At 46.6% G+C, this 14,158-nt stretch overlaps 1 protein-coding gene across 1 annotated transcript in view; it reads left to right on the top strand.

The window, feature by feature from the left end:
• hecw1b (HECT, C2 and WW domain containing E3 ubiquitin protein ligase 1b) overlaps positions 1-12,471 on the top strand; it is a 69,823-nt gene extending 57,352 nt beyond the window's left edge. Inside the window, exons 20-28 of the mRNA XM_035429321.1 lie at positions 228-342; positions 512-625; positions 1,218-1,370; positions 1,658-1,756; positions 2,160-2,289; positions 2,627-2,773; positions 5,741-5,855; positions 7,418-7,616; positions 12,112-12,471. Of these exons, the coding sequence (XP_035285212.1) occupies positions 228-342; positions 512-625; positions 1,218-1,370; positions 1,658-1,756; positions 2,160-2,289; positions 2,627-2,773; positions 5,741-5,855; positions 7,418-7,616; positions 12,112-12,223 (1,184 nt within the window). The 3' untranslated portion in view covers positions 12,224-12,471. The remainder of the gene's footprint in view (positions 1-227; positions 343-511; positions 626-1,217; positions 1,371-1,657; positions 1,757-2,159; positions 2,290-2,626; positions 2,774-5,740; positions 5,856-7,417; positions 7,617-12,111) is intronic.
• Positions 12,472-14,158: the final 1,687 nt, after the last annotated feature.

Genomic DNA, 14,158 nt, shown 5'->3' with positions numbered 1-14,158 from the left:
GTGTGTGTGTGTGTCTGTGTGTGTGCCTGTGTGTGTGTGCCTGTGTGTGTGTGTCTGTGTGTGTGTGTGTGTGTGTGTGTGTCTGTGTCTGTGTGTGTGCCTGTGTGTGTGTGCCTGTGTGTGTGTGCCTGTGTGTGTGTGTCTGTGTGTGTGTGCCTGTGTGTGTGTGCCTGTGTGTGTGTGTCTGTGTGTGTGTGTGTGTTCTTGTTTTTTTGTTTTGTTTACAGGACTGCAGAGGGCCCGAGCGCCCGCCCCCTACCGCAGAGACTTCGAGGCCAAGCTGCGGAACTTCTACAGGAAGCTGGAGGCTAAGGGCTACGGGCAGGGCCCGGGCAAGATCAAGTAAGTGCACACACACACGGGAGGAGAACCACACAACCGCACGACAGCACAGGCCGTCCCCCGCTCCGCGTGGGTGGATCCTGCCTGGAAAGCACTGACCCTGGGTCAGCTCCAGAGGCTGTGCGTGAAACTCCGGTGCTGTGACGGCGTTGGCGTTGTTGTGTTGCAGGTTGATCATCAGCCGAGAGCACCTGCTGGAGGGAACCTTCAACCAGGCCATGGCCTACTCCCGAAAGGAGCTGCAGAGGAACAAGCTCTACATCACCTTTATTGGGGAGGAGGGGTAGGTACCTGCTGCACAAAGCTGTAGTCACAGTCTACAGCATCTATATTGGGGAGGAGGGGTAGGTACCTGCTGCAGAAAGCTGTAGTCATAGTCTACAGCATCTTTATTGGGGAGGAGGGGTAGGTACCTGCTGCAGAAAGCTGTAGTCATAGTCTACAGCATCTTTATTGGGGAGGAGGGGTAGGTACCTGCTGCAGAAAGCTGTAGTCATAGTCTACAGCATCTTTATTGGGGAGGAGGGGTAGGTACCTTCTGCAGAAAGCTGTAGTCATAGTCTACAGCATCTTTATTGGGGAGGAGGGGTAGGTACCTGCTGAAGAAAGCTGTAGTCATAGTCTACAGCATCTTTATTGGGGAGGAGGGGTAGGGTCCCGCTGCACCTGCCCCGGACAGACCCCCACAGTCTTAGAATGAGTCCTTTTGAATAAATGCTCTGGGAGGAAGCTGTGGATCTGGTTTAAATTGTTTTAAATAAAAGAAATCGTTTGTTTATGTATGTGAGTGTAGTAGATATAATAAGTCTGTTCAGCTCTCTCCCAGGGTTTTTAATTATTGTTTGACGGCTGTCCCCCCCCCCCCTCCCCCGTAGCCTGGACTACAGCGGCCCGTCGCGGGAGTTCTTCTTCCTGCTGTCCCAGGAGCTGTTCAACCCGTACTACGGCCTGTTCGAGTACTCCGCCAACGACACCTACACCGTGCAGATCAGCCCCATGTCCGCCTTCGTGGAGAACCATCTGGAATGGTGCGTCCCGCTCGCCCCACCCCCCTCTCTACACCCCCCTCCCCCTCTCTGGTCCTCATGCACGCAGATGCTTTATCCGCCATTTTCACAGCTCATCAGTCAACATTACTTTGCATTACATTACATTGCATTGCATTGCATGACATTACATTGCATTGCATAACATTACATTACATTGCATTGCATAACATTACATAACATTACATTACACTGAATTACATACCATTACATTACATTGCATAACATACCATAACATTACATTGCATAATATTACATTTCCTCTCCAGGTTCCGGTTCAGCGGTCGCATTCTGGGCCTGGCGCTGATCCACCAGTACCTGCTGGACGCCTTCTTCACCCGACCCTTCTACAAGGCTCTCTTAAGGCTGTGAGTGACTTCCTCCCCCCCCCCCAAACTCTCACCTCTCTCTCACCCCTCTCAACACCATAAATATCTGCTTCCAGGAAGAGATATGTGTTCAGTGAGAAAGTGTCATTTTAAGATGGAGTAATGATGTTTTGGGTACTCTTAGATGCTGACAATGGCAGTGTTTAACCCTTTGAAGAACGGGTTACTTGCAATGTTTTTTTCTTTTTGTTTTTCTAAAAAAACTAACTTGGTGTTCTAGAACTCCACTGCTTTCAATAACCAGTAGTGACTGTGACATCAGCTTTAGAATGTTCAGTTAAGAACATTCTAACAACGTATTTGTGATGTTAAGGCATAAAGGGGTTAAACCTACAGTACCCCCACAGAACTCTGTTAAAGCACAGCGCGATTTACCTTGCAGAGCGACTGACCTCAGTGACCTGGAGTACCTGGACGAGGAGTTCCACCAGAGCTTGCAGTGGGTGAAGGACAACGACATCACCGACATCCTGGACCTCACCTTCACCGTGAACGAGGAGGTCTTCGGACAGGTGCGGTTCTTCCTGACCTTCAAATTGAATTCAGAACAGGAAGTGAATACTGCGCCTGATGGCCAAGTCCAAGAGGGCTTCTTTATCCGCTCCTGTGTTCTTTCCATCCTCTGTACTGTTCCATTTGGTAGCAGGAGGTTCTGATGCTTTTGTTGCTTGACCTGGGATTTTCTGCCTTCAACCACACCCCTTCATGAATATTAACTAGGAGCCAGCAAATAGCAGCTCACTGAACTACAACGAAAGCATATACTGGCCTTTAAATGTGAAGAATAGAAGAATAGGGACTTGCTTCCGCATTGGTCTGTATGGACTCTGATGTCACTTCCTGTGACAGGTGACGGAGAGGGAGCTGAAGTCGGGCGGGGCCAACGTTCAGGTGACGGAGAAGAACAAGAAGGAGTACATCGAGCGGATGGTGAAGTGGAGGGTGGAGCGAGGGGTTGTGCAGCAGACTGAGGCGCTGGTGCGCGGCTTCTATGAGGTACAGAACATCTGCCTACACCTTACTGCATTTATACAGCACGCTATGACTGCACCTTACTGCCTTTATACAGCATGCTATGACTGCCCCTTACTGCCTTTATACAGCATGCTATGACTGCACCTTACTGCCTTTATACAGCATGCTATGACTGCACCTTACTGCATTTATACAGCATGCTATGACTGCACCTTACTGCCTTTATACAGCATGCTATGACTGCACCTTACTGCCTTTATACAGCATGCTATGACTGCACCTTACTGCCTTTATACAGCATGCTATGACTGCCCCTTACTGCCTTTATACAGCATGCTATGACTGCACCTTACTGCCTTTATACAGCATGCTATGACTGCACCTTACTGCATTTATACAGCATGCTATGACTGCACCTTACTGCCTTTATACAGCATGCTATGACTGCACCTTACTGCCTTTATACAGCATGCTATGACTGCACCTTACTGCCTTTATACAGCATGCTATGACTGCACCTTACTGCATTTATACAGCATGCTATGACTGCACCTTACTGCCTTTATACAGCATGCTATGACTGCCCCTTACTGCCTTTATACAGCATGCTATGACTGCACCTTACTGCCTTTATACAGCATGCTATGACTGCACCTTACTGCATTTATACAGCATGCTATGACTGCACCTTACTGCCTTTATACAGCATGCTATGACTGCACCTTACTGCCTTTATACAGCATGCTATGACTGCACCTTACTGCATTTATACAGCATGCTATGACTGCACCTTACTGCCTTTATACAGCATGCTATGACTGCACCTTACTGCATTTATACAGCACGCTATGACTGCCCCTTACTGCCTTTATACAGCATGCTATGACTGCACCTTACTGCCTTTATACAGCATGCTATGACTGCCCCTTACTGCCTTTATACAGCATGCTATGACTGCCCCTTACTGCCTTTATACAGCATGCTATGACTGCCCCTTACTGCCTTTATACAGCATGCTATGACTGCACCTTACTGCCTTTATACAGCATGCTATGACTGCACCTTACTGCCTTTATACAGCATGCTATGACTGCACCTTACTGCATTTATACAGCATGCTATGACTGCACCTTACTGCCTTTATACAGCATGCTATGACTGCACCTTACTGCATTTATACAGCACGCTATGACTACACCTTACTGCATTTATACAGCACGCTATGACTACACCCTACTGCATTTATACAGCACGCTATGACTACACCCTACTGCATTTATACAGCATGCTATGACTGCACCTTACTGCCTTTATACAGCATGCTATGACTGCACCTTACTGCCTTTATACAGCATGCTATGACTGCACCTTACTGCCTTTATACAGCATGCTATGACTGCACCTTACTGCCTTTATACAGCATGCTATGACTGCACCTTACTGCCTTTATACAGCATGCTATGACTGCACCTTACTGCCTTTATACAGCATGCTATGACTGCACCTTACTGCCTTTATACAGCATGCTATGACTGCACCTTACTGCCTTTATACAGCATGCTATGACTGCACCTTACTGCCTTTATACAGCATGCTATGACTGCACCTTACTGCCTTTATACAGCATGCTATGACTGCACCTTACTGCCTTTATACAGCATGCTATGACTGCACCTTACTGCATTTATACAGCATGCTATGACTGCACCTTACTGCCTTTATACAGCATGCTATGACTGCACCTTACTGCATTTATACAGCACGCTATGACTACACCTTACTGCATTTATACAGCACGCTATGACTACACCTTACTGCATTTATACAGCACGCTATGACTACACCCTACTGCATTTATACAGCACGCTATGACTACACCTTACTGCATTTATACAGCACGCTATGACTACACCTTACTGCATTTATACAGCACGCTATGACTACACCCTACTGCATTTATACAGCACGCTATGACTACACCTTACTGCATTTATACAGCACGCTATGACTACACCTTACTGCATTTATACAGCACGCTATGACTACACCCTACTGCATTTATACAGCACGCTATGACTACACCTTACTGCATTTATACAGCACGCTATGACTACACCCTACTGCATTTATACAGCACGCTATGACTACACCTTACTGCATTTATACAGCACGCTATGACTACACCTTACTGCATTTATACAGCACGCTATGACTGCACCTTACTGCATTTATACAGCACGCTATGACTACACCTTACTGTATTTATACAGCACGCTATGACTACACCTGACTTACATTTATACAGCACTATGACTACACCTGACTTACATTTATACAGCACTATGACTACACCTGACTTACATTTATACAGCACGCTATGACTACACCTGACTTACATTTATACAGCACTATGACTACACCTGACTTACATTTATACAGCACTATGACTACACCTGACTTACATTTATACAGCACGCTATGACTACACCTTACTGTATTTATACAGCACGCTATGACTACACCTGACTTACATTTATACAGCACTATGACTACACCTGACTTACATTTATACAGCACTATGACTACACCTGACTTACATTTATACAGCACTATGACTACACCTGACTTACATTTATACAGCACGCTATGACTGCACCTTACTGCCTTTATACAATGCGTTATGACTTCACAATAGTCTGGACACCTTTGTAGTATCATTTGTGTACCACATTAGTATGATACCACATACGTCGCAATACACCTAATTATTGCACTCAAAATTGAAACAAAATATAAAGGTTGATAACAAAACTGTTGGATTCACTTACTGTAGCTAAAATAGTGAATGTATACATACAGTCAGTGTGGACGTTTTTTTTTATTTTTTGAGGAGCTACAAGCATAGCATTTAAAAAAAAAAAAGATGTCATTATGTAGTGTGTAAAAACAAATCTACTCTCTCACCCCTTTCCCTTGTGTGTGGAGCAGGTGGTCGACTCTCGTCTGGTTTCGGTGTTCGACGCCAGAGAGCTGGAGCTGGTCATCGCCGGAACTGCGGAGATCGACCTGAATGACTGGAGGAACAACACTGAGTACAGAGGGGGTAAATTCACTTAGTACAGTACAGAGAGGATGAGTGTGCACTGATGGGGCCACACTTAGTACAGTACAGAGAGTATGAGTGTGCACTGATGGGCCACACTTAGTACAGTACAGAGAGTATGAGTGTGCACTGAGGAGCCACACTTAGTACAGTACAGAGAGTATGTGTGTGCACTGATGGGGCCACTCTTAGTACAGTACAGAGAGGATGAGTGTGCACTGGGGAGCCACACTTAGTACAGTACAGAGAGGATGTGTGTGCACTGAAGAGCCACACTTAGTACATTACAGAGAGTATGAGTTTGCACCGAGGAGCCACACTTCAGAAAGATGGCCCACTTAGTACAGTTAGTACTTAGTACATGGGTGTGTAAGCGCAAAGGGGCAAAACATAGTACAAGAGACCCTTATATAAAATAACTGAGTATGTTGAAATGAAAAATGCCATAGTTAACATCTGACCTAACCGCAATACTACTGTAACGTATTTATGGTGATGCATTTTTGAACACAGCTTGAGTCGGATGTTGGATACATGCTTTACAGCGTGTGATTTATGGAGGCACATGGGAAAATTTCTCCTTGTCCTTAATGTTAATTCTGGCAGCTGGTTTTTGCGCAGTGTACAGCTGTGATCCTGGGCATGTCGTAGGTGACTCTAAATCTTCAGGCACATGAGGGAATCGCCATGCCAATGGACAAGTCCTGGATCTGGTTTCCGTTACGGGCCAAGCGCGTAATTACCTGGGGTAACCAAAACAAATCACCTGCCGGGTCTGAGCGGGTCAGCCTCCCCCAGGGGACCAGCTTTCAGAATGGCGGTAGAGAAGCGGGGATTCTAGAACTTTCCTGGGGCTTCAGATCGCGCGCGGAGTGGGCGCGTAATCAGGAACTAAACGGCCCGTTTGCTGGCCTCTCAGGCAGGAAGCCCGAAGGAAAAACACGTCTTCAGTTTTTACGTTTCGAGCGATCTGCTGGATTTTTCCTGCACGTGTTCTTGCTCTTCCGCTCGCATGTACACATTAAGCACGCCTAAAATCTTTGTGTGACGCATGATACAGGCTACGGGGGTCACATCCATTCCCCCCTGCCTGTTAGCGGCATTGCAGTGGCCGTGTAGTGTAAGGTGCACCAGAATGTTGCAAGTTTGATTCCCAGGTACAGAGGAACACTGCTGTGCCTTTGAGCAAGGTACTTAACCTGCACTGCTTCAGTAATTACGCAGTAAAGTGTCCAGTGTCAATTCAACTCTAACAGAGTACATACGAGTCCAATAGGGACCATGTGTACTCTGTTAGAGTTGATTTTACACTGAAAATGTTACCGTGTACCCAGCTGTTTAAATGGATGCTGTGTCAAAATGCAAAAACATGTATGTGTAGGTCGTTCTGGATAAGAGTGTCTACTAAATGTAAGTGATGTAATTCCTCAGACAGGGTAAGTCAGTAGTGGCTCTTGCATGTGTACCCACAAACACCCACCACCACACTCCGCCCGGTGTCTGTGCCCCCCACATTATCCCGTCCCCCCACCCTTAACCCCCCCCCTGTTTTTGGGTTGCAGGCTACCACGACGGGCACATGGTGATCCGCTGGTTCTGGGGGGCGGTGGAGCGCTTCAATAACGAGCAGCGGCTGCGCCTCCTGCAGTTTGTGACGGGCACGTCCAGCGTCCCGTACGAGGGCTTCTCCTCGCTGCGCGGGAGCAACGGCCTGCGCCGCTTCTGCATCGAGAAGTGGGGAAAGATCACCGCCCTGCCCAGGTATTATACACCTATACATACACCTGTACACACCTGTACACACACTCAGACTGGGGCAAGATCACCGCCCTGCCCAGGTAACGCACACCTGTACATACACCTGTACACACACACAGACTGGGGCAAGATCACCGCCCTGCCCAGGTAATGCACACCTATATATACACCTGTACACACCTGTACACACACATACAGACTGGGGCAAGATCACCGCCCTGCCCAGGTAACACCCATATACATACACCTGTACACACACCTGTACACACACACACACCGCTGCCCTGGTAATAACCCCTATACACACACAGTGGGGCAAGATCCCCGCCCTGCCCAGGTAATGCACACCTATATATACACCTGTACACACCTGTACACACACATACAGACTGGGGCAAGATCACCGCCCTGCCCAGGTAACACCCATATACATACACCTGTACACACACCTGTACACACACACACACCGCTGCCCTGGTAATAACCCCTATACACACACAGTGGGGCAAGATCCCCGCCCTGCCCAGGTAATATACACACACACACACACACACACACACACACTGCCCTGCCAAGGTGTCACACAGACGCATGTACACAATTGGAAAATTCTATGAGAACCTCTTCTGCTTCACTCATGAGACAGTATATCGTAAACAGGAAGCAGTTTTCTGCTAAGCAAACTGCCTGTTCTCACCTGGTACATACAACCTACAACAACTGCTGTTATCCTGCATCAGGGGTCAGGGGCCTAATTGGGGTTTACTTTTATAGCCAAACACTTATCCTTAGTTTCAAAAATGCGTGTACCTAGATAACTTAATATGTGTGCAAATAGTTTTCAATTATACATGCTTCTTAAGTGATCAGTTCCAGGTTTAGATTTGCAGGGGTGCGTTTCTGGTTTCGTTAGCAGTCGTAAGCTTGGCAGCCATGACCGTGTAACATGTGGCCTGGTGCTTATATTATGGTGCATTAAGACAGCTTTTCCTAGAATGCCATGTATCTTGTGCTGCACGAAAACACAACATTCCTTCGATGGAGCAGAAAGAAAGCTACTGACAAGCGATGTTCACTAGGGGTGTAAGCCTCAGGCTTCACCACGATAGGATGCCATTTTGATTCTTGAGGCAATGGTTCAGCATTTGGCCATATCACAAATTTTGCTACGATACGATCCAAAACAATCAGACTGATATGGTAAATGGACTGCATTTATATAGCGCTTTTATCCGAAGTGCTTTACAATTGATGCCTCGCATTCACCAGAGCAGTTAGGGGTTAGGTGTCTTGCTCAGGGACACTTCGACACGCCCAGGGCGGGGGATCGAACCGGCAACCCTCTGACTGCCAGACAAGTGCTCTTACCTCCTGAGCTATGTCGGATATAGTAGGAAGTGGTCGATATATACTATATGATCCAGGTAACACAATCCTGTTACAGTGTATGCAAACACCCAAAATGAGGTTGAGAGTGCAAAAACATTTTGACTGCAACAGAAGGAAAAATCACTAGTGTGCATGAGGATGAGGTTGAATGATGAACATATTTTTCTATGATTCATGACGATGCACATTGATTTCTGCACATTGTATCGACTGAATCAGATCATTTCCCTTTGAACCGAAACAGCGATCCGGATATGGTGGACTGCATTTATATAGCGCTTTTATCCAAAGCGCTTTACAATTGATGCCTCTCATTCGCCAGAGCAGTTAGGGGTTAGGGGTTAGGTGTCTTGCTCAAGGACACTTCGACATGCCCAGGGCGGGGTTTGAACCGGCAACCCTCCGACTGCCAGACAATCGGTCTTACCTCCTGAGCTATGTCGCCCCCTATGGATATGTTTGCAGAAATGGGTTGTCCACACTACCGTCTTCACCCTGCTGTGAACTGGTCAGTCTTCAGACAAAAAAGACATGAAGGGTCGATTGCAGTGTGCTTAGCTGAAGTTTAGTACTCGGGCTTAAATCCCTAGGCCGCCAAACTGCATCATAACTGGAACAGCTAGTCCTTATTTCACAGACTGGGAGAGTCTAGGGTGCAGTGATCTTCACTACTGGTCCTGGAGAGCCACAGGGTCTGCAGGTTTTTTGCCTTGACATCAGCAACCGATTCAGAAACCAGGTGAGGTGAGTTAACTGTGTAACAGACTGCTTCAAATGATCAGTTAAGTCCTGAGCGACAACCAAAAACCAGCAGACCCTGCGGCCCGCCATGACCAGGACCAGGACCAGGACTGAAGTATCAGTGGTCTAGATCAGTGGTTCTCAACCCTGGTCCTGGGGACCCACTGCCCTGCATGTTTCAGATGTCTCCCTGCTCCAACACACCTGATTCAAATGAACGGGTCATTATCAGGCTTCTGCAGAACTTGATGACGACCCATTCATTTCAATCAGGTGTGTTGGAGCAGGGAAACATCTAAAAGATACAGGGCAGTGGGTCCCCAGGACCAGGGTTGAGAAACCACTGATCTAGGGTTTTTGCACCCCAGCCAATCACGCTGCAGTCGAGCCGGTCTCTTTCTCACGGGTTCTGCTTTTTACACAAATAAAGGCTGAGGACCAGCATGCCACTCACACTGTTTGTGTTCTTACTGCGGCTTACTGGGTTTGTTTGACCCACATTTTACACGCTCTCTCGCACGCACGCACACGCGGTGTTTATACCGCTTACACGCGGCCATTTCGCGACTTCCCTCGCCGGCAGGAAGTGAGGCCGCCGTCCTCCGCCCGCCCAGCTGTCACGCCACCGACGCTGGAATTCGCGAGAAAAAAAAAAGAAAAAAAACACACATTCTTTAAACGACCCGCCCTCGTCTCCACTCTTAAGCTGAGAAAAGAGCTGCTGGTCGCTAACGAGCTTTCTGCTAAAGGTTAAACCTGTCCGTTCGGTTGCTTTGATTCTGGTTTTCGCCGGCAGTCGCTGACCTGGGGACTGCAGCGCGAACAGTCGCGTTGGAAAAAAACTATTCGCACCCTCCGAATACTGCACAAGACAAAATGTCTTTCAAAATAACAAAAAAAAAAAATAAATGTATAACCTGAATCATATGAACCGTCCGCCGTTTTCTCTGACCGTTTGCTGAGCGAAGGCGTCGGCCAGGGAAAAGTCGTCGTTAAAAAAGCGCAGTGCCGCCGCTCGAGTCGAGCCGGCCGTGCGGTCGAGGCGTGATCCGGCCCGGAGGTATCACGACATGTCGTGACTGAGAGGCAGGGCTGCTCCTGTCACGACAGCAAAAGGAAAGACGTTTTTAGCGCGTAGCTGGAGTGCAGTTAGCATTGAGGACACCCCAAAAAAAATGTTTATTTTTATATCATAGAAACACCAGCGTAATCACCACCACCGTTCATAACCAGTTAAGTGTCCAACCATTTGTAGTTGTTTGCCTGTTGTGTGCTTGAATAGTGATTTAGGTCAAGTGTCAGTTATTAATTCATACTCGATGCAACACCATTAGCGCATGTCTGCTCATGATGTAACAAAGCCGGAATCTACCATAACCTTTTGGATCTGAATTTCAGCATTTGGAGTCTGTACCTTTTATTTGGCGAGCGGCAAAGCTTCTTGTCCTGAGTGGCCAGCCATAAAAAAATAAAAATAAAAAACATGTCCTAATTCCGCCATGTCACAGAATAGTGTGGGATATTTATCATTGCAGAGTGTGCATCTGTAAGGCAGGTGAGACAGGTGAGACAGGTGAGACAGGTGTAAATAAGGGTGGAAATATGAGACGGGCGGGGCCGTGCCAGGAAGTGGGGCTCCAACCTGAGCCACACACATCACTGCAGTGGGTCTCCAGTTTGACTATATTATCGGTTTGCTCAGCAGTGAAATGCCTCTGGCCTTTCGCTGTAATAAATAAACACAATCCCCATAGATGACATAAAACATTAGCCCACCTGAAAACATGACAGTGTGCATTAAAGACTCATCATATTCAGCTCTTTTCCCCTTCGTACACTCGATCACCCACAACTGTATAATGGCCAGGATATGGTGCTGTAGGTCAAGACATAGAAATAAATAAAACGCACTCAAACCAAGATTGACCGCAAAGTAGCGGGCTTGAATTCAAATAAACGTATGTAATATTTATGTACCATTTTTATGCTGCGTTCCGTCCGCTTACATTCTAAGAGCCTCATTCACGAATCCATGCCAAGACTCCCAGATTGTTAGGTTTTATTTTTTCTAAATATTTTTTTGGGCTTTTCAGCTTTATTGGACAGGACAGTGTAGAGAGACAGGAAGAGCAGGGGAAGAGAGAGGGAGAGACGTGCGACGAAGGTTGTGCGGTCGGACTCGAACCGCCGACGTTGCGGCTCGTAATGAGCATGTGGACAGTGCTCTACAGGCTACGCCACGAGACACCCAGCAGATTGTTAGGTTTTAGACATGGAGCATTTATTTTTTGAGAGAGAGACAGAGACAGAGACAGAGACAGAGAATTGCTCAAGTTTTAGCATGTCGTCCATTTTGTGTGCGTTTCAGGGCACACACCTGCTTTAACCGGCTGGACCTCCCGCCCTACCCCTCCTACACCATGCTGCACGAAAAGCTACTGATCGCCGTGGAGGAAACCAGCACCTTCGGCCTGGAGTGAACAGGATGGGACGGGACGGGGGGGGGGAAAGCCCCCCCCCCCCATTTTTTGTGTCTTCGTTCAGTGGACTGGAAGCAAATTCCCTTTTTTTCATATGAGTATCATTTTTAACTGAGAGTTACCTCTTTTTTTACGATCTGTATATGACGTGTAATTTGGGAAACAAAACAACGACAAAAAATAACTTGCATGTACTGTGTAATTCACCTGTTGTAATGTAATTTATTTTATTTTTTTTTTTTATTTTTTTTGGGGGGTACAAAATGTTATGTACCGACATGTATGCAATATTTAATATTTAATACCTGGTGCCAGCCTGCAGCGCCTTGACTACCACCAATATTACTACCCACAATGCAATACTGGACGCCCCAAAGCAAGTTTGCCGCTTTGTGCAAAATGACATCCTGTCAGAGATGCTTATTGATGGGAACCACAGCTGAATTCGCCGTGGCTGTCAAAGAACGTTCAGTGATTTTCGAAGAAAGCTTTTTTGTTTGTCTTGTCAATGTTTTTTTTTGTTTTTTTTTTTTTCTTCCCCAGAATATGGAGGATTTTATTTTTTAGGCTGCGTGTTCCATTTACAGTTAAAGTCACAGTGAGCCAGACAGAAGTTAGAGCAGCACTAGCGTCCGCTATATGACACATACGCAACCAAAACAAATTCTTTCAAGGGGGGGGTAATTTTTGAAGGGCAGGGAGTCGATTTGATTGATGTCGAATGAGGAGGGGGAGGAATGCGTGCCACTGTGTGAAAGGACGTTAATTGGAGCAGAACGGAAATTTGACAGACATTTGATCGACGTTGACGGCCACTGGTACTCGTTTTCCAGGAAGTGGAGGGAAAAAAAACCTTTGAAGTGAAAATACACAAGTATATTGGTATTTTATTATTTTTGGACTATGTACTTTTAGGCATGTTCGTGTAGTTATTGAGAATTGACCAAATTGATGAGAAAGCCCATTTTTATTTCACTGTGACTTTTAAGTGGAGCGCGCTGTGTTATCACCAGACCTGGGTCAAATACGTATTTGTTTTGGATTGAAAATACTTTTCTACGCTTTTCTGATCTTGTCTGGTGCATTGGAACCAGTGAAATACTCTCAAAAAAAGTGCAGAACCCTAGCCTTCTGGTCATATCGGCAGGCTCAGTTTACACCAGGCAAGATCAACAGAGCACAGAAAAGTATTTGACCCAGACCTGGTTATCGCAGAGCATCGCCTCCATGGCTTTGAGAGCCTGGGTGTGTCTTGCCTGGGGAACTCCCGGGGCGTTGTGGTTGTGGACATGCACTGCAGCAATTAGGGGGAATAAGAGCTTCTCTCTTATCAGCAGTGGCTACTCAGTGAAGCCCTGCACTGAGGTCTGGGAGATGGGAATGTTCTTCAGTGGTCTCCCAGTGTTAATTCAGCTGCAAGGCTGCTCAGCCTTTGTCATTATAAGCCTTTTATAACCCTTTATAACCCTCGTCCTGGAAGGTCGCAGCATCTGCAGGGGTGCTTAGCTCTGGTCTTGGGAGGTTTCAGCATCTGCAAGGGTGGGGTTCAACCATTACATCACATTTATTTAGCAGATGTTTTTATCCAAAGCGATGGACAACACGTGCATACCGAAGGTCATTGGAACAACTATAAAACACAGGTCCGAAAAGGTACAAACACTTTGTGTAACAGCTATTCATAGCCATGGACACATTAAAGTCCAGTTCACACAGTAAGCATAGGCTAGGTCAGAAAGGTATGGTAAGTCAAACTGGGAGGCATGACAACGAGCTACAGCATCAAAATAACGATACAAGTGCAATATAAGTGCTGGATGGAGGTGCAAGTGTAACATAAAAGTGCTACAGGAACAAATTGACGGATTAAAGTGATAAGAACGATCGTAGATTGGGAGTGCCCTGCAGAGCAGTGACAGTTAGTCCAGGTACAGT

Source organism: Anguilla anguilla, chromosome 8 (genome assembly GCF_013347855.1).
Source record: "Anguilla anguilla isolate fAngAng1 chromosome 8, fAngAng1.pri, whole genome shotgun sequence".
NCBI lineage: Eukaryota > Metazoa > Chordata > Actinopteri > Anguilliformes > Anguillidae > Anguilla > Anguilla anguilla.
The sequence above is the reverse complement of the archived record's forward strand: the minus strand, read 5'-3'. Positions and strand labels throughout refer to the sequence as shown.